At 34.5% G+C, this 27,900-nt stretch overlaps 2 protein-coding genes across 2 annotated transcripts; both read left to right on the plus strand.

Annotated features, from left to right (window-relative positions):
- On the plus strand, window positions 1–27,900 carry LOC107038771 (E3 ubiquitin-protein ligase SIAH1). The gene is made up of 4 exons (XM_015258028.1): window positions 1–815; window positions 3,636–3,962; window positions 5,112–5,351; window positions 26,694–27,900. Exons 2-4 carry the CDS (start codon window positions 3,731–3,733, stop codon window positions 27,062–27,064), a joined length of 843 nt encoding a protein of 280 aa, XP_015113514.1. The 5' UTR covers window positions 1–815; window positions 3,636–3,730; the 3' UTR covers window positions 27,065–27,900.
- Window positions 10,810–13,004, plus strand: LOC107038770. The gene is made up of 2 exons (XM_015258027.1): window positions 10,810–11,172; window positions 11,276–13,004. The coding sequence occupies exon 2, from the start codon at window positions 11,299–11,301 to the stop codon at window positions 12,901–12,903; it is 1,605 nt and encodes a 534-aa protein (XP_015113513.1). The 5' UTR covers window positions 10,810–11,172; window positions 11,276–11,298; the 3' UTR covers window positions 12,904–13,004.

The following is a 27,900-nucleotide window of genomic DNA, read 5'->3' on the forward strand; positions in this document are numbered from 1 at the left end:
CCTGACTACAGTACGTGCATCATTGTCATTCCTCGCTCGTTGCACGTCCCCCCTCGTTCATTACACATATGTAATGAACATATACTCAGTTGATTCTCCACCATCGTCAAAACACTTCACCTCTGACATTATTCCACTCCCTCCAGTGAGATCTACCGTCGCCAATAAGAATTCATCACCCCCGAGGATTAACCACCAACGAAGTGAAATATCCGACGTCACGGGGATAACAAACCCCCGAGATATGTGCGAGGATCAACGAAGGGAACAGCAGACTCCCTCCTATTCCATCCAACCATAAAAACAAAAGGCAAGACCTGAAAAAATCTCCCACAGAATCAACATCTCCCGAATAAAAAAAGTACAGGTGAACGAACCAGCGAACGAAAACATCAATTATCCAGTGAAAAAAAGTGTTGTAACCCTCGGTTATGTCGCACGTTTTATGTGCTCCGTCATGAGTTGTCTTGCGCAATCCACTGATGCATCACTGGTGTTGGCATTAGCCATGTAATAACCTTACACAGTCACAAAACTCGTTGGCCCACTGTATTTGTTAATTTTCATTTTGTTATTTTCGGTTCGAGGTGTAAAGTGGAACTCATGGTTCATCGGGAGTGTGTCTTGTGAGGGTGATAAACGAGGATATTTACCTGTATGATGTGAAGGCGTTGCCCCACATCGGCGTCGTCGCCGTCGTGGGTTTTTTTTTCTTTCTTTTTTACTGTTAATTTTGATAATTTTTTTTCCCCCATATGAGCTTTTCATTTGATGCACCTTCGCATAATCGAGCTGGTTACCTGATTTAACGCCAAGTATGTGCAGCCGTTGATTAATTTTATATTTATCTGGTGAAGTAATTCACACGGAGAAGAAAAGTTTCTAGTTTTTAGCGAAAATCCTGGAAATAAGTGGAAATGGCATTTGTTTTAAAAGATTTTTTGTTTTAAATCGGAGATGAAAGTTCTAATTATCAGTCTTTTTTAGTTCGATCTGGTGTAATTGTACCAGAGTTGAAGCACGATTCCTCTTATTTGAAGGAAATCTTGGTTCTGGAGTTAATTTTGGATTCTTAAATAAAAAATATCAGGTTTAATATCAGGTTTTGTCGAAGTATATCTCAATTATCCCAGAATTTGTTCTTCGTATTCTCTTGATTTGAGAACGCAAAGGTTCTTAATTTAAGAACCCAACGGTTTATGAACTGATCCCTTGACACGATTGTTTTTATTTCAAGAAAATCTTGGTTCTGGAATTAATTTTGGATTCTTAAATCAAAAACATCAGGTTTTTCAAATCAAGAATATTCTCGTTCTTGAATTAATGGTTTTTCCTACAGCAAAATGAATCTAGTCATGTTCGTAAATTGTTTGTTAGTCCAAGTATATCTCAATTATTTCAGAATTTGTTCTTCGTATTCTCTTAATTTGAGAACGCAAAGGTTCGTAATTTAAGAACCCAACGGTTTATGAATTGATTCCTTGACACGATTGTTTTTATTTAAAGAAAATCTTGGTTCTGGATTTTATTTTGGATTCTTAAATCAAAAACATTTGAATTTTCACATCAATAATATTCTTATTCTTAAATTAGGGCCGGTTGCACCAGCTCTGGGTATCGAAAATGTCAGATAAGAAAAAAACTAAATTTGGATGTTCGATGGATTATTTTACCCAGGAGAGTATCTCAAATTTATCTCAGGAACAAAAAATAAAATTTAATCGTAAAGTTAAATCAGTGTTAATTCAAATCGGGCTACAGGATAAATAAAAAATTGTTCTTCGGGTCAAACATTTGACCCCGAGGATAAATTTTACCCTGGGGTTTATTTGGATAACAGGGCTTGATTGCAACCGGGCTTTAATAATTTAATAATTTTTCCTGTGACAAAATTAATCTACTCATGTTTATAAATTTTTTGTTAGTCAAAGCATAACTCAATTATTCCAGAATTTGTTCCCATTCGTATTCTCATAGCTTGAAAAGAATACGAAGAGATGCGAAGATTCTTAATTTAAGAACCCAACAGGTCATACATGATTTGAGGGGTAACAGAGGGTTGCTTATTTCTCGAGTTGAAAAAAAATTCTTTGTTAAAATTTTTTATTTTGTTATCGACATTTTTCGCACCCGAAGCACATTGTCCTCCTTCAGGAGATGATATCATCTCCTCTGGTTTTTAAAAATATTGTTAATTTTGTATCGAACAGTTGCTTGAAAGTTCTGACGAATCAGCGGTCTTCTGTTATCCCTCTTATCTCATGTGAAACAAGTACACTGAGAGAAAAAAAAACATTTTCTCAAACAAGTCGTGTTTAAATCAAAAGAATTACAAGTTGAGATTCACCAAAAATGACCATTTGAAGACTGTCCTGAGATGAAAAATTTTTGTCGCAAAAATAGATTTCATTGTTTTTAAAAATATTATATTGTGCACCAAGGGCGGAAAGTCACGTTTTTTCCGCCCGAGGTGCACATGCAATTTTTTAACATTCATGCATAGAAAAATTTGTATTTTGCTTTCTGATAAGCGGGAGGAAAGTAAATACTTTCCGCTCAAGGGAGGAATGTACTGATTTCCGCTCTTGGGTGGAAAGTTATCAGTACTTTCCGCCCGAGGGAGCAAGTTTCCACCCTAGAGCGGAAAGTACTCACTTTCCTCCTGCTTATCAGGGAGCAAAATACGAACTTTGCGTGCAGGTGTATGAAATATGTAATTTCTGGCCCTGCTTTTTCGTTATTCGATACTCCCGTACGTATTCTACTCCCGAAGAATGTTCGTTTTATTCGACACAAGGGACAGTAGTATTTCGTTTCTCAAAAACTTTTTGATAAATATCCCGCTACTAAGGTATATTGCGCGCTCCGCGCGCTATAAATATACGCATTGAACCTTATAGTTTTTTTTAAATAAAAAATACATCAATTCCTCATGAATGCATGAGGAATGCATGAAATGCATTGGATATCCCAGTTGTTGTAATGGTAAATTATTAAAATTTATTGGCAAACTTCAGCTTTCAATTTAAATGGAATCTGATTTACACTACTTCTTTGTTAGTGTTTGTTCAGAATATTTTCCGTAGCTATAGTTATGTTTATAGCTATAGAAATAGTTATAACTATCGATATTTATATGTATATCGATAAATATTTATAGCTATAGTTACAAATAGTTATAGTTATTACGGATAACTATTTATAACTATAGGCATCTATAACTATAGTTATGGCTATAGTATTACCTATGAATAGAGTTAAATTATAGCCGAATGACAAATTCTAGTCGGTGACAGAAAACGTTCCATGGATTTTTTTAAAAAGGGATAAGAAATTTTTATCATGAAAAGGCACCGACAAGTATTTTGTTGTTGTTTGAGACTTAAACTCAAATCAAACAATTCATTTCCTGGTAATTTTCACATTGCGATTTTCTGTGTTCAAATAAGACGCATTTGATACTCAACTTTCGCCATTGTTATTCTGAAATCAAGTAATCATTTCCATATTCCCATAACAATGCCTTCTAGAACCTCGAGTTTCTTAAAATCAGTACCTTAATCCTGGAAACAAGAAACTTTTCTTCTCAATGCACTAATTACAACTTTAATTGATTGTGATTTGTTGATTTTCAGGTAGAGGCATCTGATTATTTTCGTATATTATCATTTGATTTATGCAGACGAGTGATAGAGGAGGATTGAGCTGAGGGTATAGAGGTTAATAGACAATGTCTCAATTAAACATAAGCACGGGTAAACGAGGCAGGGGAGTTGTTGCCAGTACCTCAGCAACAGCTGTGTCTGCGTCGAGTAGCTCCACAGATTTGGCTAGTCTGTTTGAGTGCCCTGTCTGCTTCGAATACGTCCTGCCACCGATTCTGCAATGTCAGAGTGGACACTTGGTGTGCAGCAATTGTCGACCCAAATTGAGCTGTTGTCCAACGTGTCGTGGACCATTAGGTGATTGGATGAGTAAATTTATGGGGGGAATCACTTTCGAGGGGAGAGCGGGGCAGAATGGACTCTTTTTGAGAGAGAATCGAGCAGGATATTTTTTCGAGACATTTAATTATCTCGGGAACTGTTAGGTTTGGACAAAATTGTCTGAAGTCGTTTTTTGGAGAGAATTTCGTAAGTTGCAAACAAAGTTTTTTGACATTTTGTCCTTGGATTAATTGTTAACGAGATGAATGCGAAATCGATGGTAATAAGAAATGTAGTTTTCGAATTTTCTACGATTTTTTTCTCATTTGGATGAATTTGTGAGCTTTATCAAAACAGAAGCGTATTTTTCACAATACTTATTCCCGGAATACTTTCCGGGAAAGTCGGTTTTTGAGAAGAATTTCATCAACTACAGTCAAGTCCTTTAACATCAGTAAAAAAAAGTCTCCACATTTTTCCTTCAATTTACTTGTTACGAATACAAAGTTCATGACAACGAGGATGAAGATTTTCACCATTTACGAATTTCCAGTCCTTCATTTAATTATTCAATTATCGATTTTTTTCTCATTTTGGAGATTTTTTTATGAGTTTTACAATTAGATCGAATCTATCGGAATTGTACTCTTTGGTTAGAACGCATTTATCGGCTAGAGTGAGACAAAATTGAATGCCGTTCAAAAATGGGGGTTGGGATTCAGAGAAAATCATCGAAAGTCGTTTTTCGAAGAGAATTTCATGAGCTAGAATCAAAGTCTTTGACATTTTTCTTTCACATTACTTGTTAACAAGATGAATACAAAATTAATGATAACGAGAATGTGGATTTCAGTATTTACGACTTTCCAGGCTTTCAATTAATTATTGACTTATCAATCACTTGAGATTGGCAGAAGGAAATTCGACGACTTTCTTTTTTCATTTCGTAGATTTTCTTGTAAGCTTTACAATGCGACCGAATTCACCTGAGACGTACTTTTTGATGATAACATATTGATGAAGAACAGTGACGAAAAATGGATTCGATCGACCACTTCGGGTTAAAGAGAAATCTAACGATGTCTTTCCTCATTTTTTGAGAAGATTCGATGGGTCCATTCTGCCGTAGGTTCTCTTAAGTTGAAAAATAACTCTAATTTTTTTATTTTTTCCTCAATTCTTCAGGTAATATTAGGAATCTTGCCATGGAAAAGGTAGCCAGTAACGTTATGTTCCCTTGCAAATACTCCACCAGTGGTTGCACAGTATCAATGGTGCATATTGAAAAACCCGACCATGAGGATGCTTGTGAATTCCGTCCGTACAGCTGCCCCTGTCCTGGTGCATCCTGCAAGTGGCAGGGATCCCTTGAGGAGGTCATGCCACATCTCGTTATGAGCCACAAAAGCATTACTACACTTCAAGGTAAATAAAAGGATTTTTATTTTTGAAAATTTTTGTTACACGTAAATTCACTCAACCGTTCATAATTCTTCCAAAAAACATTCCGCCTCACCAGCCATTCATGGTCACTAAACTTTTACTAGCTGAGTAACGAGTTTAGTAACGATTTTACTAGTTACTCAAATTAGTAAAAACAAGTGGGAAATTGCTCTTGCATACTGTATAGTTATTTTTCCTGATAAATTAGCAATATGCCTCCAAATGGCAATTTTGCACATCACTTTCTGCTATCATATCTAATTCACATACCATTCGTTTACTGGCTTCCCCATGGAAACCTTGTATGTGACCGATATTTCGATTTTTTAATTTCGACTGGAAATGGTCTAGAATGTTATGAAACGTGAAGAAATAGTGTTTTTTAGGGTCATGTCTGTGTGTATGTGACAACTCGGTTTTTTGGTGATAAATTTTTAGAAAATTCAACACAAATACGGTGAAATTTGTAGAAGAAAATCTGAAATTTTGCCTCATTGTGGCTATTATTGAGCTCAACTTGGGCGCCGTTCGAGCCCGATTGGTCCACTAGTTCGTGAGATACAACTTGTTTAAATTTCTTTTCTCCTCAATATCTCAAAAACTACTTCACCGATTTCAATTTTGTTTTCAAAATACTCGTCTCGATGGCCTTTATCTAGGCCAATCAGAATATATAGACTCTTTAATACACAGTCTGGAGATATTACCGTTTTTCCGTTTTTCATAAAAAATCTTGTACACACGATAATTTGAGGAAAAAAGGAGATAGCAAGTTGAACTTTGGTATGATTCTAGCTCTTATAATACTAAAGGTTGGTATTGTGGATGGGCGCAATCGATCCAGCCGTTCCTGAGATATTCAACCTTTTGTGTAGATATATTCCTTCAAATATCTCATGAACTACTTGACGGATTGCAATTTTGTTTTCAAAATACTCGCCTCGGCAGCTATCATCTGGATCAATCAAAATATATATATCCGTTCATACCAAGTTTCCAAGATATTCCCGTATTTTCGTTTTTTTAATTTTTTCATTCTCGTACGCACGATAATTTGAGAAAAAATGGGGATAGCCAGTTGAAATTTGGCATGATTATAGCGCTTACAATACTGAAGGTTAGCGCATTTGTACAGGCGCAACCGACCGAGCAGTTTCGGAGATATTTAACGTTTTGCATAAATCTTTTTCATTAAAAAGTTGAATATTTTCCTGTGAACACCTGGTAGCATGTGGTTACGGTCGCATGTCTTTCACAAGGATAGGGAATTGCTGCGGATCCATTCGGAAGCTTACTACGAATGGAATTGGTAGAAATAAAAAAAAAAGAAAGAGACTAATGACGCAAAAAGTAACGAACACATGCCTTCTGTCGGATAGACTCGGACCCCTGCTTGTTTCACTGCCCTATCACTCCCCTTACCCTTTGGTTGTTTCACGGGCTGACAAAAACAAAAAACTACTATCCCTTGTTTCGCATAAAACAAAGATTTTTCGCGAGCAAAATACGTATGGGAGTATCGAATAACGAAGGAGTAGTGTTAGAAATGACATTTCTTGCGTGTACAGAGAATGCAATTTTTTTTCAACTACTAAATATATTTTTGCGACAAATTTTTCATTTCGGCGCACTCTCTGCATGTTGGGCACAAAAAAATCCTTTTTTGATAATTTAAAAAAAAATATTTTCTTGGCACAAGTAAGACTTGTTTGAAAACTTGGTCGTTTTTCTCTCAGTGTACTTCCTATGATTTGTGGTGGGGACGGAATAATCGTTTAAATTACATAATTAATGACATTATGGAAAGGGTCACATTCAAAAAAAGATATTTCATAATTATGTATACATCTTGAGAACTTTAGTAAAATTCAGAAAATTTACTCTAAATGAGTTAATTTTCGATTTTCATGCAAACGATTAAGAAGTGGAAAATGGACAAGATTCAAGTCGTTGTATAACATTCAGTATGGCTCAAAACACTTGTTTCAATTAGAATTCATAATTCTGATTGGCTAATAATTCGCGTGAACTTAGTAGCTAACAAAAAACGCGATATTTTCTAATTCTTCAAGCTCACAAATTATTTTTTGCGTCATAATTGCAAATTTTCTCATGTTTATTATGTGCGCTATAGTATAATTCGTCATTTTTGGATTTTCATTCATCATGTACTTTCATGAATCGCGTAAATATTAAATATGAGAGATACATACAGAAAAACCTAAACGTAAATTACGTTTAGAGAAGTCGCCTTTTACGCTCTCTGAAGCGTATATTCTACGCTTCAAGTTGAAGCGTAAATTACGCTCAATATTGCCGTAAATTACGATTACATAAACGTAATTTACGATTTCGTGTTCGTTAATTACACGCTTAAAATCGCTGTACATTACGATAACATAAAGACAATTTATGATTTTGTATTCGTAAATTACGATGCTGTTCTCTGTATTTTTCGATTACTTACCTGGAATTTCCAACGAAGAAAAAAAGTTATTTCAAGCGTAAAATACCATGTTTTTTTCGTAAATTACGTATAAGTAAATCGTAAAGTACGATTCTAGTAAGATCGTAATTTACACATTTCTTGAGCGTAAAATACGCTTAGTGAAACGTAAAAGACACTTTGTTTGGGCATAATTTACGTTTGTATTTTGACCGTTAAATACGCCTTTTTGAAGCCGCTTAGCGAAACATAATGTACACTGAGAAAAAAACAACAAAGTTCTTAAACAAGTCTTACTTGTGCCAAGAATAGTTTTTTGAAAATTATCAAAAAAGGATTTTTTGTGCCAAACATGCAGAGAGCCCGCCGAAATGAAAAATTTTGGTCGCAAAAATAGATTTAGTAGTTCAAAAAAAATTGCATTCTCTGTATACGCAAGAAATGTCATTTCTAGCACTACTCCTTCGTTATTCGATACTCCCATACGTATTTTGCTCCCGAAAAATCTTTGTTTTATGAGAAACAAGGGATAGTAGTTTTTCGTTTCGGCTGTCCAATAATCACAGACAAGAAATGAACACTTAAATGAAACAATAATAATGATATGATAGCAATTTTGTAATTTAGGAATAAAATATTTGTTGATAAATTTTCCTCTATATGAGATATTTTCATCCTGAAAAGGCACCGTCTGGTGTGAATTATCCGCCTCTTGAGCCAAATATTTCGTTGCTGTCGAAAGCAGAACAATTATTCATGTTTGACACTTTCAAATTCGAATCAAACAAAGTCTTTTTTGGCAATTTTCAACTAGCAATTTTGTCGGCTCAAACAAGACTTGTTTGACAACATGATTAGTTTCTCTCAGTGTACGTTTAAGTTTTCTGAGTGTATCGGAATTGCAGCGTTTAACGTCTGGGTGGATTATCTTTCGAACGTTACCTCGATCGTTTTTCCATCTTCATAATGTAAAATATATCACAATTTCCATTGGATTTTACATCACGCAGGAGTGTCTAAAAATTATGATTGTACAACCAAAAAAAAGAAAAAAACTGAACATTTTCAAAGAATGTTTTTTTAAAAGATTAAGAAATAAGTCCGATAGAGCGAAAATAGTGAATGGACAGTCATTGACTACTGTGACAAATGACGACCTAACAGCCGTTAGATATATCAAATTATTAATTTTCAATTCCCTCCCTATTGGGTTTATTTCCCAATATTATTCAAATACGCTCTTTGAAAATGTTCAGCTTTTTTTCAACGTTTTTTTAATTGTACAATCATAATTTTTGGAGACTCCAGGGCTATGTAAAACTTAATAGCAATTGGAGATCATTTCAGATTATCAAAATAAAAAAAATAACCAAGATTACGTTCGAAAGATAATCCACCCGGGCCTTCATCATTTTCTTTCACTGAATTCTGAATATTCGTCTGGTCGATGAAAGAAGAGCACGTGGTACAATCCACGTGCAGTGTTGTATTATATTCTTCAAATCAGATTACGCAGCTGCCAACGTTCTGAGTACAGGAAGCATCTGACAATAATGAATAAAGACAAGAGAGAGGTTTCAACGGAATGAAATTTCAGTGTTTTGTAGACATTCAACACTTAATGGAGTATTCACTCATGCTCAGACTCATTTCTAACAATGGCGAGAAAGATGATAAATAGACAGGATTTGGAAAAGTCGATCTACACTTATGCTAATAATTAATGCTTTCTGGGAGAAGTGGCAATGAAAGTTCTTCACGTTCTTTATGTGAGGTAGTAATAAAATTCTGAAAATTACATTAAAGCGGCAGGAGAGAAGCGAAGAAATGTGGAACAATAGAATCAGGTAAAATACCCAATACTTGGACAAAACGAAAAATCGGACCTATAGTTGGACAGTACAGAAATATCTAACTATCAACAAAAGAATCTTCAGAAAAGAAAATTACAAATTGAACTTCTAATCTTGATAGTTTAGCTCAAATAAATCTCAGGTTTTAATATTTATTACTCATATAAATTTATGACAAATAATTGATAATAATACGGCTCCGAAAGTAGTCGACTCGCGCCATTGCACATATGAAAAAATCGTATAGAAATTTTCTGTACAGATTGCGTACAGAAATTCTATAGGATTTCCGTATATGATATTCGGGTACATCTGTACGAATATTTTCTATACGAATTATTTCTATACATGAATTTTTACATACATTTTTGTTTTCATACGAAAAATGTCTAAACGCTCCAGAGAAAAACGTAGAGAAATGTCGCAACTCCATGCGAAATGTTTCTATACATGTGGCAGTGGGTCGTATTGGATCAAACCTATAGAAGTCTTATGGAAATACTTTGTATAAAAAACATCCGTATAGAAATATCCGAATAGCATATACGAAAATCCTATAGAAATTCTATACGCAATCCGTATAGAAAATTCATAGGGGAGAGTGGGGTAAAATGGACACTTTAGACTTTTGTTTTAATTACTCATAATTGAGAAACAAATTTATCAATTGAACTCCGTTTAGGCTTACCACAAAGGGAAAGAATTGTTCTTTGCAATGAAAAAAAAATTCTTGAATTTTATCAACATTTCAACCCGTCATTAACATTTTAAAAAAAGTCAAAAGTGTCCATTTTACCCCAACCTCCCCTATGCGATTTTTCATACGTTTGTAATCATTTTTGGTGCGATTACAGTGATTATTTTATCATGTTATTGTAATAAGAACGTATAATACCTATATAAATATGCACGTAACAATTATATCGATAGTTATTATAATGATAAGCAATTTCTATAACACATAGGGGAGGTTGGGGTAAAATTGACACTTGACTTTTTTTTAAATGTTAATGACGGGTTGAAATGTTGATAAAATTTGATATGTTTCTTTTCATCGCAAAGAACAATTCTTTCCCTTTGTGATGAGCCTAAATTGAGCTCAATTGATAAGTTTGTTTCTGAGTTGAGTAATTAAAACAGAAGTCTAAAGTGTCCACTTTACCCCCCTCTTCCCTATTTTGAAAAAAAAAATTTGATGTTGTAATTACTTGTCCAACTATACCTCCTGAATCCGTAGTAGTTGGACACAGTCGACACAGTGGACTGAAGTGTCTAACTTCAGTTCTATGTGCTGAGGAGCAGCAGTAGTAGGTGGACACGGGTTGTGGAATATTTTTGTTCGCTGTTTTGTGACTCAAAATTGTGAAAAAAAAACTTGCAATTCGATCATGATTGTTGAATTAATAACAAAATTCATCGACCGAAGTAATATTTTGCGTGTGACACTTGCTCAAGTAATTTTGTTTACTTTTTTGTACCATAACCTCAAAATCTCCAGTGCTGAGTAAGTAAACTAATTTTATTTATAACGTTCATTGATTTAAACATCGAATTATTAATAAATTTGCGTTGAAGTATAATATTTATGCGTTTTATATTACTTCCAGATGTTTTCATGTAAATTTCAACAATGGTTAATGAAAAATCTTCAAGAAAAAAGCAGCCTCCAAAGAGGTACGCAAACGAACAAGCAGATGAACCGAAAAAGATCCGTTCTATTAAAAAAACAGTTATTAAGAGTGGAAGTGTCAAAAAAATAATGAACAGTGAAAAAAACTACAGTGTTAGTGATTTACAAAAAGCTTTAAATGCAATAGGAGAAGGTCAAACGTTGAGACAAGCTGCCAAAAATTTCGGAGTGCCCAAAAGCACATTATATCTTAAATCAAGAAATTTCGTGCCTCTCGAGTGCAGAAAAGGTCCTAAGACTATACTCAGTGATGATGAAGAAAGTAAAATTATAAAATGGATGGTGTTCTGTGCAAAAGTAGGTTTTCCTGTTACAAAGGCTCAATTGTTGGATTGTGTACAAAAACATTTTGGTGATAAAAAGACTCCTTTCAAGAACAATCGTCCTGGTAAACACTGGTACAACGCTTTTATGAAGAGACATTCAAATTTGAGTAAGAGAATTGTTAAAAACTTGACCTCTACTCAAGCTTCTGTCAGTGAAGGGGATCTGCGAAGTTGGTTTTCTAAAGTAGGAAGGTATCTTGAAAAAAAATCACTTCTAAACATAGAAGCAGATCGAGTTTTCAACTTGGATGAAAGCTCATTTATGCTTGTTCCAAAGGACAACATTGTGATAACAGAAAGAGGTGCCATAAATGTGCCTCAAATTGTCAATGGTAATGAAAAAGCCTGCTTTACCGTGCTTTTCACAGTTGCTGCTTCAGGAAAAATGCCTCCTCCAATGATTCTCTTCGATTTGAAGACTGCTCCGAAAAAAAATATACTAGATCAGATACCAAAAGGCTGGGGCGTTGGAAACACAAAACGTGGGTGCATGACAGCCGACAGTTTCTTCAGCTACATAAGCAATGTTTTCTTTGAATGGTTAAAAGATAACAATTACGTCTTCCCAATTGTGTTATACGTGAACGGGCATTCATTTCATCTTACGCTGCCACTGCTCGATTTCTGTAAAAAAAATCAAATCGAATTGGTAGTGTTGTGCCCTAATGCCGCACACATCATCCAACCCCTTGACGTTGCTGTCTTCCACCCATTGAAAGAGTCATACAGAAAAATTCTGCGACAGTGGCGAGTAGATAATAATGTAGTTAATGTTAACAAATCAATGTTCGCACCAATATTGAAGTTAGCTTTGGACGCTGTTGATTTGCCTGACAGTATCGTGAATGGGTTCGAATCTTGTGGGTTATATCCGTTTAATCCAGACCGAATTGATTACAATATTGTTTCCTCGCCTGATGCAGTCGGAAATTGTAACTCGAAACATCTAGACATGTTAGAATATTTCGAAAACAGTCTGATTAGTCAAGAAGCCTTAGAAGAGTTCAAGAGAAATGAATTTGTAGATACTTGGCCTGGTAATCTAGGAAATGAACAGCTTTTTGAGACTTGGCGCGAAATAAAAAGGCGCTGTGAGGAAATAGATCCAGAAATGCTAAACGATTATTTAACCGTGAGCTCAATTAGCTGTTCATTAACTAGTGACTCGCAGGATCAAATGGAATTGTTACAAATCAAAATAAAAGAAGAAATAGAATAATTATTTTCCATAATTTTATGAATAATGTAATTACATGGGTGTAACTAACTCATTTCTTCTTATGGCGATATTCTGTTGATAAAATAAATTGTGTTAACATATATTTCGTCTCCCATTTATATAACTCACTCAGTTTTACTTTTATTATTGCGCTGTCAGTGTTTTTATGTGGACGTATATATGGGGTATTCCATGTGAACTCACTCAAGTCAAGACCCTCACCATCCCCAATCATATTGCCGATTTTTCCTGTGGTTGTATATGGAAAAATATGACTTCTCTAATTTTTTCAGATTTTTTGAGGCATCCTATGGGCAGCCATGTTTTTTTCCAAGTTTTATCTTCAAATGCCTATAACTTCCGTAAAAATCAACGGATTTGAGTTTTTTTTTAAATGTGCGTCTTCGAACACCATTTCCATATAAAAATATGCCAATTTTTTTCAATTCGTTCTTCCGTCGATTTCTTCAGAAAAACCTTTAAAAAAATGATCAATTTAGTTGTGCACTTGACCCACTTGGCATCCTTAATGAAAACGTACTCAAGTGCTTTGTTATGAAACATTACAAAATTCGACTCATTATCTTCCACCGTTTCCTGGGATACTCTACCGCCGATACAGCATTCCCTCGACAGAGAGGGGGCAGGGGGTCGTAGTTCTGTGACGTAAAATGGAAGAGGGGTCTATGTTTGTGACGGCTCGTTATTGGGGGGTGAGAGGACTAAAAAGACCTCTTATTTAAATGGTTCCCTATGATACATCTGTACATGACACATAATGTCAGAGCAGGAAAGGGAATTCGTCCAAAAGGTTCAATGCGAACGTATGCCTCCGAGATAGAGTAAATATAGAAACTCTGAAGGAGGGACAGTGTTGTGTCAATCATTAATGAAAAAGTTTTCAAGTATTGCTTCACGAAACATTAGATAATTGGACATTATGAAAAAAAATTAGGTTCGTTACTCGGCTGAAAACAACTTTTCTGACTCGTGTGATTGCATTCGTTTCGGCCTGCAACCCTCACTCGTCAAAAAAAATTTTTTCGGCCTTGTGACGAAAATAGTTGTTACTGCTTTAATACGGCTCACCGCCTCGTGCTCACGTACGCAGTCGATCCATGGGATCGACCCATGCGAATGTCAACGTTTGTTTTCAAAATTGATTATTTCCAAATCTATAAAGAATAACTGGATCAAACAAACAAAATTGGAAACCGGAATACTGTAGCTTCAATTAGATACCGGTTTCATAATTTTCCATTCATTAGAAATAATTGAATTTGAGTTGTATTGAGTACACACTGCGCTTGGTAACAGAAGGGCCCCGTCCGTGAGGGGTTAATGTAGCTCCACCCTCAGGAGGTTATATTTCAATTCAAAGATTTTTAAAAACTACAACAAATCGCCTAAAAACTCTGTGTGATTCGGAATCGTAATTTTTTTCCTCATTTAATTGTCGTTTAAGTTTTTATAAATGAAAATGTTGAAAATTCATTATTTAACACAGGGTCTTATGTGAAGGACGCTAAATTTGACACAGCTCCGGTTAAAACAAAGATTAAAATCTAATTTTTTTTCCTAAAAACGATAAAAAAAAAAAAATATTGGCACCTGTTGGATAACGATTTATCGTTTAGTTTTTTTTATTATTAACAATTCCCAACCAGAATCACGGGAGACTGTGAACAGGAGTAGGCAACGGCTCAGTCAGCTGTCACTTGGCGGGACCTCTCTCACCCGTCACATTATCCTGCAGTGTTGCCACTAATTTTTCCAAGCTAGTCAATTGAAAATCTATTCACACTTTTATTGAAAACAATTAATAATGAAATAATTCTTATAGTTATGTCCTTAATAAATTATTTTAATAATTTGGACATCAAAAAAATTATTTTTGGAATCTTTTTTTTTTCAAAAGCACTCAACGAGTCCAGCGGTAGAGCTACTTTAAGGAACTTCCGCAGTAAGTATACTTGGTGAAAATTTCGAAATGATATAAAGACGCAATATTTGGATCATGTGTTGTTGAGCACATTCAAAAACTATTTCCAAAATTTCAAGTACCTTGTCCACTCCATTTTCGAGATATACATCGTCAAAAATGGAAAAAACACAAAAATTGAATGTTTGGCGATGCATATCTCAAAAATGGGATAGACCAGGGACTTGAAATTTTTGGAATATCTTTTTAATGTGGTCAACAACATATGATCCAAATATTGCGTCTTTATACCATTTCGAAATTTTCACCAAATATACTTACTGCGGAAGTACCTTAAGGGGCTAATGCACTGTGTCGATGGGCAGGCTTAGCTTGGGAAGCTAAGCAGCGTTGAGCGTGTTTACTAAGTGGAGTGGTGACCGCGAGGGAACACCTCGGAAGGAATGATAATTGAAGTTTGGAAAGTAAAAAATGGAAAGAAAAAAGTATGTAAAAACCAATACATAGCGGTTGAAATTACCTCTCCCCAGAATTCTTTTTCCAAACTTGATGACACTGAAGCTAGCCGCAATATCCAGCCGCGGTGGCTAAGAAAGTGCGTGCGGAATAAAATTGCATGGAGAATAAATGTTTTTGAATCCGAAGAGATTGTCGCTGATTTGGGCGCCAGAGCTGTCACGTAAGGCTTACGGGACCCCTCCAAAGCAGATTTGAGCTAATGCAACATATAAATTGTTTTTCAACGGATTGTGTGGATTATAAAAGTAAATTTATATGATACGTGCGTGTAACCGAATGGGTTTCAGTTGACTATAGTCAACTGGAAAGTAGCGGGTTTCGAGCGCTTACCAAACTCAACTAAAACCCGAAATAACACATGCCGCGCATGGGCATCACCTATTAAAAGAGAATAACAAGGAAGGAAATCTAACCTCCGAATAGTGAATACATGGAATGACTGAAAAATGAAAAGGTGATTTTCGAAGCAAATAAAAAAAAAACAAAAACACATGTTTTTGTAAAAAAACTGCGCCAAGAAAAAGTTTTGTTTGGTTCTTACTGGGAAGTAGAAATTTTTGAAAAATACAAAGAAATGAAAAAGAAAGCCAAGTCAGCAATGTCGAATAAACGAAAATAATGCACAATCAGATTTCTATAAGAGAAATAGTTTCAAATCGAATGAGGATTTTAAAAAAATTCTTGATGAAATAAAAAATTAGTAGAAGGAGGACCAACGTCCTTGGCGCGGATCAGAAGATGGAGAATTAGATTGATACTAGACAATGAGTTGAAAAACTCCGCGCCAAGAACGTTGGTCCTCCTACTAATTTTTTATTTCATCAAGAATTTTTTAAAAATCTTCATTCGATTTGAAACTATTTCTCTTATAGAAATCTGATTGTGCATTATTTTCGTTTATTCGACATTGCTGACTTGGCTTTCTTTTTCATTTCTTTGTATTTTTCAAAAATTTCTACTTCCCAGTAAGAACCAAACGGAACTTTTTCTTGGCGCAGTTTTTTTTACAAAAACACGTGTTTTTGTTTTTTTAGGGAGATTTCATTATTTTTTTCAAAATAAACAAGGAATCGTTTTTATATCCTGTAAATTTTTTCATTTTCAATTCAATTCGGCTCATTTATTTTTCACACGATAAATCGTATTTCCAATTAACAATCGAAGTAAAACAAATAGTTCTATTCCACAGTTGTTATTTGCACCGACTTTCAATTATTTATTCAAGATTTTCCGACTGAATTTGCTTCTTCGAGAATTCATTTGTGCACGAAACTCGAATGAAAAATATCTGTGGAATTCATCATTCGTGCACCATATTCAATTTGTAAATTCCCGGGCTTCCCTCCTTGGTGAGTGTGGTTGTATTGCACTGCTACCAACTCCGTAACAAAAAAATGATAGGAGTTGATGTGTGAAATGCGAGAATGTGCATATGAACCCGTTGCTATGCGCGTATTTTTTGAAACTAGCGCCGTCGCGGCCGCAAGCGGCCGCGACGTTGATGCTGTTGCTCATGAAAATGATAATGGAAATGCGCTTTGTTCATTTGAATACGAATGTAATGTGGAATGAAGGGTGACATGGACGTTAGAATCACTCTCAAACTGATAAATTTTTCAAAACCCTACGTAATAGATTCTGATGATTTCATCGATTCATTTCACCAATTTATATTCAAATTCAGTTGGGAGAGCAAGAAATTGAAATCTTCTTGTTGTTTTCTCAAATTAAAGATGTGTATTTTATTTCCTAAATGGTGAGATCCGATGAAAATCGATTCCAATAGATTCTTCTTTGTTTCCATTCTCTATTTTCTCTAAAATCTTATCGCAAATTTCTTTGTTATCTATTGAATAACGCCGCCAAGGCTGCGATGTTGATGCACTGTCATTATTCCTTTTCTCATCTTAACGTGGACACGTCTATGTTTTCGTTATGAGGTATCATCTTGTGAAATTCAGTGTAAGCCTTAGCGAAATCACATCATATTCTTCGTTTCATCGGCCAATATTCAATAAACTGACATTAAAACATTCAAATCTATGTAAAACATGTAACTGTACATATATGCTTATTCAAATAAATATGTATGAGAAAAAACTATGAAGTTCATGAGAGAAAAACAAAAACCATAGACGTATCTACGTAAAAGTACACCTGTATCAACAATACAGAGACTGGTGAATTTTTTACATTTTTTGTATTTCTTTCAAAAATTAATGATTCATCATTTTCTTATTATACTGAGTATTAAGATTAATATGTAAGCAATTCTTCGCAGTTCATCATTTCTTCGATTCCAATATTTCAATGAGCGATTCACTACTTCTAAATTCCTGTGCTCACTGAATGAGGTTGTAACTATGGATATTATCAAAATTCTATTCTGAGTACAAAATAATAATACCCACAACCCAGCATTTTTTAGCCTTCTTTCATTCCTCTTTACTCCTATATGAAAGCATTCAATTATTTTTTAAAATTCGGAGTACCTACTCCTCGCATTCACGATTTTCTTCACAATTTTATTATTTGACGATGGCATAAACTTTAAACTTTGATGAATGCTCTGAAATTTTGTGAAATATCCCACGAAATCCTGAATTTTTGTCTAAACTTGAAAATTTTTGTGGAATTGTTGGGAAAATTCAAGGAATTGATTGAATTTTTCAAATTGTGTTCTTATTGATTATATTAATGAATCGGAGTGCCATGGTTAGGATTACATGACTCCTCCATATTAGTTTTATTCAAAAAATTCCCCCTTTGTCTATCAATTGTTCTTCCCTTATTGATTCACCAATAATTTACCGTTTGAGAGATACCGAAAATTTTCTCAAAATCTCGAAAACTCGTGGAGAATTCAATTTTTTTAGGCGAAAATCTCGTAATTGCTTTAAATTGTAAAAACCGCGAATCATGTTACATTCAAATAGAAACCGAAGATTCTTNACCTCGTAATTGCTTTAAATTGGAAAAACCGCGAATCATGTTACATTCAGATAGAAACTGAAGATTCTCTGATTTTTTAAAGAACCTGCCAACTTCCTCGAAGTTTCTTTAATTCATCCTTTATTCGTCTTTTCAAAATAATAGTTATTAATGTTCAAAAATCTTCTCTCAATGAGTGCTTATATCAGAAATTAGACAAACTTCAAAATTTTCATATTAAGGGTTCAGTCTTAGCAGTTTCGGTTTTGAATTATCTCAGTCAAGCTGAAGGGTTCCATTCTCATATTTATGTCGATAGTCCTTTCCTTATACCCCTTTTTTTGTCACATTGTNATCAGAAATTAGACAAACTTCAAAATTTTCATATTAAGGGTTCAGTCTTAGCAGTTTCGGTTTTGAATTATCTCAGTCAAGCTGAAGGGTTCCATTCTCATATTTATGTCGATAGTCCTTTCCTTATACCCCTTTTTTTGTCACATTGTACATTTCTATTTTCAATTCATTGTTCATAATCATGCTCATTGCAAAAACAATGCAACTGATGAAAAAAATGTCCTCATTTATTAGCTGCTAAATTTTTATATTACAATGAATTGCTTGTGCATGTGCTAATTAGCATGCTCGCTGAATGAGATTTTAATCTTTGTTACAATTCAACTTCTCAAACATAATTTAGAGAGTAAATTGCTGGTGTTCAATGTTTACTGATCTTCTGGTAGAAGTACGTGCTAACACTGTTATCATTTTGCATTAGATCATTCAGTAATGCATCACTTCATGTTTGAAGCAGCATATTAAAAATTGAAAATGAAAATGACAGTTTGGCTTCAGCTCCATCCTTTTTCGTGAATCTTCATGAAAATTGTGAAATTCATCTTAATGATTCAGATGATATGATATGAATATAATCATCCTCGTTCTCTGCCATTATGGAGTCTTTAATCGCTATTTTTTATTCGTAATAGAATTTTTTAATTTTGGNTTGTGAAATTCATCTTAATGATTCAGATGATATGATATGAATATAATCATCCTCGTTCTCTGCCATTATGGAGTCTTTAATCGCTATTTTTTATTCGTAATAGAATTTTTTAATTTTGGTATTATTATTTTTTACTGCGTTGCATTCAGATTCTCCTATACTTAACACAAAAATTGTAAGATAATTTCATAACTCTATCCATTGATTCTAATCAGCTTGGTTTGGAGGAAACCTCAATAAACGCAACATTAAGAAAGTTGAATGATTCTATTTTCTTCTGACTTAAATTGATTGGAAAATTTTAATTGCTTCATTAATAAAAAATGCAGAGTACTTAGATATAGGATATTCATATATTGCATAATAATTCAAGTAACCTGAAAGTTTTGATTTTCATATTGCTAGAATTTACTTTTACTTTTCAATTAATTAAAACACTCCTAAAAATGACTCCCTAATGATCCCTGAAATTTTAATTCTTTTTTTCATTATCTCCATTAGTATAATTGCTCTGTGCTCATAATTATCGGGAACCATTTCAAAAATATAGAAAAATAATAAAAAGACGTCTTTTTGGTGTAAATTAATAAGATGATTGAAAAATCGAGATTTTCGGGGACCATGAGCCTTTTTTAATGAATCATTCAATGATAATGAATATTTTATTCCAAGAATAATTTTTCCTAAATTGTAACAGATTTTCTCTACTCCCAGAATTTTACAAAAATAAATTTAATGTCAAAATAATTTTATTTTTAGAAGTGAGAACCATTCCATTATTAATTCTTAAGAAGGGTATCTTGAAAATTGCAAATATTTTCGGAATTTTGTTCGAAAAAGGGTAATTATCCATTCCTTTTATTCGAACTCTTTCTAGCTAATTCAATTGAGGAATTGGTGATTTCTAAATTCAAGTTATAACCCCGCTTTGTAATTCTCGGGCGCTGTTCTAAATAGCCTCATCGCATCGCCATGAAACGTCTCTTGTAGACTCGCCAAAAATTCTCCGGTGCGCCATGACACTTCGCGTCACTGTGCCATGAGCATGCGCAATGCCCATTTGTGGAGGCCGCCATGACAGTGCTCTCTTTTTTACGATAGGATATTGCTTCGAACAAAAAAATAGTTACATCAATGAGAAGCTTGTGGCCAATTTATATAATGTAACTAAGAGTATTTTTCATGTAGCTCGTCACGTTTGTATTTTATTTAATGGATATGATTCGGAGGTAGTGGAGGGGGTAGTTGCTTCGTGTTACACGGCAGCGATCGGCCTGATGTTTTGTACAATCGGAGTCAAAACTTTTCTTGTCCGATACGCTGCCGCGTATCTCGATGAGCCAAAATCGTATAATTCCTGATAATGATGAAGAGTTAGGTAGTGAGGAGGATTTATTTACTGATGAGGAGGAGTTGATTGGTGATGTGACATTTGAAGAAAATGGAAATGAAATATTCTCCAATGAAGCAACAGCAGGATCGCCAAGGATCGCCAAAAACTCCTTCTTCGATCAACTACTGTAACTTAAGGGCTTTATTGAATTCTAATGATCAAAATACTGTCAAGGAAACACAGAGAAAAATTATTTTATAACATATTTTGAAGTGACAAAAGGAAATTCACCTTTCGCCCCCCCCCCCCATCATTTTTGGGGAACTTATATGCTTACAAAGTGGATCAATAAAAAAATGATGATTCTACCTAACAAAGTCATGGGGCATGAAAATTTTTCGATGTCATTCATAAATTTCTACAGTCGATTTGCGATCAAATGATTGTTCAGTGACTTATCAATAAATCATACGTAATAATTTTTATTATTGATTATTAGGGGAGTGATCGGACCGCACACGTTTGTGGGAATTATAATCACGGGACTTATTATGTGACTTATTCTTCGTTTTCTCAAATGGCAATCGAGCTTGTTTACCGTTGATACAAGCCTCACACAAATCGTTATTCGCTATTACTTTTTTAAGATGACTCATATCCTGGATCATTTGTGTATTTCTCAGCTCTTCGAATTTTGTCGTACTAATGTGACCCAACCGTTGATGCCACAATTCAAAATTATTTCACTTTACATTATATACTTGGGAGTAACTAGAATTGACCCTTTTTGTAATTTCAAATTTACTAGATCTGTGCGCGCGCTTTCGCGCGCGCTTATCTTTTTGTTGTGAACATGAAGAAATCGAATTTATTAAACTTCACATACTCATAGATGTTTTATAAATATTGATAAGGACTTAAAGAGAATTAAGAGAATGAAGATAATGAAAAATGAAACATCAATGAATAATTTTTAATTTTCGATTAATTCTTTTTTTACTTTTTAAAATAATCTGATTAAAATCTGTAATTGTTGAAAAATGAGGGGAGCGTTATGAATTAATTTCCCAGAAAACTGAAAAAATTTCTTGAATTCTTCGGAAAATTCCAGTTTTCCAGATAACCGTAGCTCTTCAAAGATTTTTCTCGAATTATTTGGGAAACCGAAGAATTTTCATGAATTTTGTAGAGTTTAGAATTTATGTATGAAAATCTGAGAAGCAAGAATTGATTATTTGTGCTTATGATAAATATGAAAAAATTAAAATTTGGGACGTGAAGACTAATTTGTGCGTTAAAAAAATTTAGAAATACTATGTTTATTTTCTCATGATCAACAATTAGGCAATTTAGATATGTTTTGATATAAAGATAAACTTCACACATGAAAAAATGAGAAATATGACGCAAAAAAAATTTTTGCTATTTGAAGAATTTGAAAATACCGGAGATTTTTTTCAGCGACTATTTCACGTGACTCATTGACCAATCAAAATTGCGGGTTAGCGGTCAGGCAGTTTCGAGATATTCCGGTATAATATAAAACAACTTCACGTTTCTTTCATCTTTAGTAAATAGGAACAGAGTACAGTAGAGGCTTCGTATAAGATACTATTGGAATATGGGTGTAAGCGAATGAATAAATACGGCAAACCAGTGAAATACTTTATCAAATTCTCTTTATTTTACACGAAGAAGGCACGTCTGTACTAGAGGACAGTTGTCCAGAGACTAGTATAACCAAGGGAAAACTCTCACTGGGAAAACGAAAAATAAAATCATAAAGTTTTATGCCTCAAGAGGACACAGTCCTTCTTCAAATTTCGGCACATGTTTAGGATTAAACCGCTCTCGACTGCGGAGGACGACCGATCGTAAATTAGTCCTTTTCTAGAACTGTTTTCCCAGTATGTCATAAATCGTTGTCGAGTAGTTTTTGTACAACAATGAGAGAGCTGTGCTCGAATATTCCAACAGATACCCCGCTATAAGATACCTCGCGCTCCGATCGCTCGAAACCTACCCCCACTCTCGGCACTTTTATCGCCTCCAGAATGTTTATGTTCCGTGGGCTGCTTATAAGACACCTATGGCCCCGGTCATTTTTCAACAAGAAGAGAGTAGTTATGAGCATGAAGTGATCATGAGGGTCTAATGACCTTAAGGAGGGATCACACCACTTTTTTAAAGTAACGGAAATATACATCGATTTTTTTTCACTTTTCCCATCGAAAAATCGTAATTTTTCGTCTGTGATTATTCTCGCGTCCACCAACAATCCCTCAACATCAGCTGCCATTCTACCACGCGGGGTTACGTTTAGAGACAAAAGGGAACCCGGGCGATACAAATTCAAAACATTAAACACATATAAATTGATTAGTTATCGATATTCATTCAGTAAAAATGAAAATTTCATTGAATTCGAGCGCAACGAGCGAGGTATCTTATTTGAAACCCACTGATCCCTATTTTTTATGAGATCCCTAGGAAGGAACCAATAATGGAGCTCAACCAATGAGATTAAGGAGAACTCAGTGATCTCATTGGTCGTCCGCCAAGAGTAGTTAGTGTAGAGGCCACTTGATGGCTCCCACATCTACGGTGCGATCGTAAATAATTGCAACTCGTAACAACTTTCTCACTTGTATCTTCACTTCCATTAGGCGCTTTTGTCTCCTGATCTGGAAGATTATTCTTCACAAAATCCAGTGCAATTACCTCATCCGTGATCGTCAAGATTGCCGTCGATACATTTTTATAAGACTTGCGCGTAGATACGAGACCTTTTGGGCTTTTGTGACCGACACTGCTAATTCTGTTATCAAATCATCAAACACTTCGAAATGATAATTCAGTTTCGTATCACTTTTCATTCTTAATTTACATGACCGATTGCGTTTCTTCCGCCCATAAATTTTATCTCAATTACTCAGGATAGTTTTAGCTGTAGCTCCAGGTGTATCGTACTTGCGGCAGGCATCAGAAATATTCTGCAATGACACATTTTGCAATTCTTTGGACTCTGTTTCTTCTAGTCACTGGATCAGGGGAGGTTCGTCAACAACATTTAGCACATTTAGTTCGTAAAATGAATTCTCGATTCTATGTTGCCATTGAATGGCGTTATGTTTCACCTATCCTTAGACTTATCCATTGTCACTCATTTTGAGGACTTCAAACTTGAACTTTTCACATTTCTTCACTTTTGAATTCAGTAGCGAAGTGGTAAAGTGGCACAAGTCAGTTTTGACTATTGACCAGTTTTCAATGAATATCTCGGAATCTAAGGGAGATAGCTAAATTTTTGTTATAACCTTGTTAGAAACGCGACTAAAATTCCAGAACATTCAACTCGAGCACCATCGGGAACCTTCGGTTGAGCGGTCAGACGACCGTGAAAACCCCCAAATTTAGTCTTACATCGTACCTCACCGAGGACAGTAGCTTTTTGAACCTCAACTAGCTCACTAGTAGCCAAGTACATTACCAGTCCTTATAAGATCAACGTTTCGTTCAGTACATCACCTCAGTTTTGTCAGTTTAAAGTCAACTAAATTCAATGATTCAACAGTATTAAATTAAGAGACAATTATCAGTAAAATAAGACTATCAACAGTGACAATCAATTACCAAAGAGTGTATAGAGAATTAACGACGTGGTTCGATCCCACAATAAATAGTGATATTTTTATAATCAGTGCCGTCATTAATTTTCCAGTATCTCCCTCCACATTTTTCTCCCACATCCACCCTACACCTAGTTCCTCATCAAACAAACCTTTTTTGTAGATCCGGTTGAGAGCTACAACAAATGTGATTGCGAAAATTTCTCTTAGATTCCGAAGTATTCCTCAAAATCACAACTGGAAGATAAGTCAACTTAAACCGTTTTACCACTTCGCTACTGAATTCAATTAATTAATTTTCTAAATACAATTAATGCACACTGTGACCTGGGCCCGTAACCTATTGGCAATGGGAAGTCAAATAAATGTTAACTTTATCTTTTTATTAATGACGCATAAGGAAGAACCGTCTGTTCACTCCGGATTTCTCCAGGAGACTAAAATGCTGGTGACAAAATCAAATGAATATCGTCACCTAAGCCCAAAGAGCACTCACAGCCCCCACTAGCTCTCACTTCTTTCTCCGGATGAAATAATTGTTTATGTTTATGTTACCTCTCCGGCTCTCTCTATATCGATTCGTTTTTGGTTTCGTAATCTTCATGAAACAATTCTTAGTATTAAGATTGAAACAATTCAATAGAAATGGAAATAATTAAGATATTGCCTTGAATTCAACTAAATTGAAACGTATCATTCCAACATGTGGAATTCAAGAAAAACAAAATCCGCCAATTCCAGTCCAGCTTTCATAAATGTTGTATTTTTCTTGAATTACACATACTTGAATTATGTATGTCGAATTTCGCATAATAAATTAAACCTTGATGAGCTTGAATGGTACGATGTGGAATTCAGATTGGATAATTTGTAATTGGAAAAGTACATTGTAATTTAGTAGAATTCAATGTTAATGCAAAAAATTGATGGATTCCATAGTATGTAATAGGTCATTTCAGGTGATGAGTGGTAACGGACCTCCTTGCAAGCGTTGAATTTCGAAATCGTTCTCCTGTCCATAATTATCTATTATTTTAAACAAAACTCCAGTCACTGCATTACTAGATGGTTGTAGTGCCTGAAGTTCTTCGTTTTACAAAAATCGCTAATTATCGGAGAAAATACATTTCAAAAACTTTACACAGACGAAAGAGGTCAGTTAACTCTTCAAATTTACCCATTGAACTGCAGAATTGTGACAAGCAGCCTCATTAATACGCCAAAATTTAAATTTAATAGTGCAATTAATCATCAAGGGAAATTAAAACAAGCAGCGCGACAGAAGCCATTTGACAGATTACATATGACTGCTCCTCTCCACGCATTTTTTTTCTCCTACTTTCATTTCTACCAATTTCATTGGTAGTAGGCTTCCGAATGGATCCCAATGTATCTTTTCAAAAAATGAAGGCATAAGGATTACCATTTCTTGAAAATATTAAGGCCAATCCCACTCATACTTTATGACAAAAAAAATGATTTTTTTTTCTCAAGAATTTTGGGTGAATTGCTCCCTCTCAAAAACTATCAAATATATCGACCTAAAATTTGATATAGGAATGTTCCTTGACAATTCTAACTATAAGCACAATTTTCAAAAGGTTTCCCTGACTTTTACCCATGTCACAGTGCGCAAAAGGGAATTCCGACAAAAAAAATACAAAAACGACGATATCTCGAACAATTTTAATGGGATGGTACCCATATTTTATTGGATCTAGATAGATGACATCAAAACGCACATTTTGAAAAAAAAATGGAAATCGGACCAATAGTTTTTGAGATATTGAGCAAAATAGTTTCACACACAAGTGGAATATCTCCGAAACTACTGGTCCGATTTCGTTCATCCAGAATCCCAGACTTTGTTACCACAAGACCCAAAATCATACCAAGTTTCAAGTTTCTATCTCGATTATTTTTTAAGTTATCGTTCGAACAAGCAATTTCAGCGAAAAAATGAAAAAATGAGAATAAAACTACCTTGCTGAGGGTGTAATGGTCGTTTTCCAATCTAATTGAATCGGTATCATCGTGACGAGTATTTTGAAAAAAAAATCGAATCGGTCGAGTGATTCAGGAGATATCGGCAAAAAACGATTTTCGAAGAATCGCTCTATCTCAGGAAGCGCTCAACCTATCGAGCCGAAATTTACCACAAATTTGAGTCTCCGTAGTACCAATTAGCAGCTAGAATTTCAGCATCTTTTCCTCAATAATACCCGAGTTATGAGGACAGTTCTGGACATACAAACACACATGTGCGCACACCTACCTACACACATACAGACATTTTTTAAAAACCTCATTTCATCACGTTTCATGACATTTCTAGGCATTTCCACCCAAAATTGAAAAATCGAAATAAAATTGTGATTACAAAGCTTCCGTTCGGAAGCGAAACCATTAATTTAATGCTTTTCGTCTTTTCAGGTGAAGATATCGTATTTTTGGCGACCGACATTAATCTACCAGGTGCTGTTGACTGGGTGATGATGCAATCATGCTTCGGCCACAACTTCATGCTCGTTCTCGAGAAACAGGAGAAATACGATGGGCACCAGCAGTTTTTCGCAATAGCCCAGTTAATTGGCTCGAGAAAACAGGCTGAAAATTTTTCATACCGACTAGAGTTAAATGGTAATCGTCGTAGACTCACCTGGGAGGCAATGCCACGTTCAATACACGAGGGTGTTTGTTGTGCGATATTAGCATCAGATTGCCTTGTTTTCGATACGTCAATTGCCCGACGTTTTGCCGACAATGGTAATCTCGCGATAAATGTCACAATATCCATGGTTTAACTAAAAATTTAAAATTTAAATCCGAGATAACGATTAATCCTAATTCATTAATTTTTCGCTAGCTGGATAAATGACAGATTTACGTATTTCAGAGGAATATCATTTGATGAATAATTTTCTTTTTATTCAGTTAATTTCTAATTAAATCACTGCGTAAAGCGCTAATGAAAGTTTAGACTGAAAACAAAATTAAAAAATTATGTACATTGTGGTAATCATAGCTAATTAGCTTTGTAGAATATTACTATTTGATCTAAGCATTCTGATGAAATAATGATGCGTAATTAAGTAATGCTGTGAATACTATTATTATACAATTCGGTGCATTATCATTGTATCAATTTTTTTTTTCAACGAAACAAACGAAAAATGATTGAACAGACAATTACCTTTCTCGCGTTATTTCTCTTGTGTAATTTGACTATTGGAATTCAATGATTTCCTGCACATTCAGTGGAACAATACGTCTCATGTATGATTTATAAATTAATTAGTGTTAACAATTATTAATGACTGCCTCGAGGTGATATCCATTGTTCTCAAATTTAATTTTCTATATCTAGTTCCAAATTCCAATTGATAATAAACAATTTCTAGACCTTATAAAACATTTTAAAATAAAATGATAAAGCAAAACGCTTCGAATACATGTTATCGACCATTTTTTTCTTTATCAAAACTCAATTCGTAGGAGTTTTATGATTAATAGTCAAAAAGGTGATATTTGGTTGGCAACTAAGATTATGGAAATTCTTTTGCACACGAACTTATGAATGTTTTTCATTAATCAGTTCTTATTTGTAAATATAATTCATTAAAAACATCGTAATGGTAAA

This window comes from Diachasma alloeum, unplaced genomic scaffold (genome assembly GCF_001412515.2).
Source record: "Diachasma alloeum isolate Michigan unplaced genomic scaffold, Dall2.0 Dall_scaffold_00288, whole genome shotgun sequence".
Lineage (NCBI taxonomy): Eukaryota > Metazoa > Arthropoda > Insecta > Hymenoptera > Braconidae > Diachasma > Diachasma alloeum.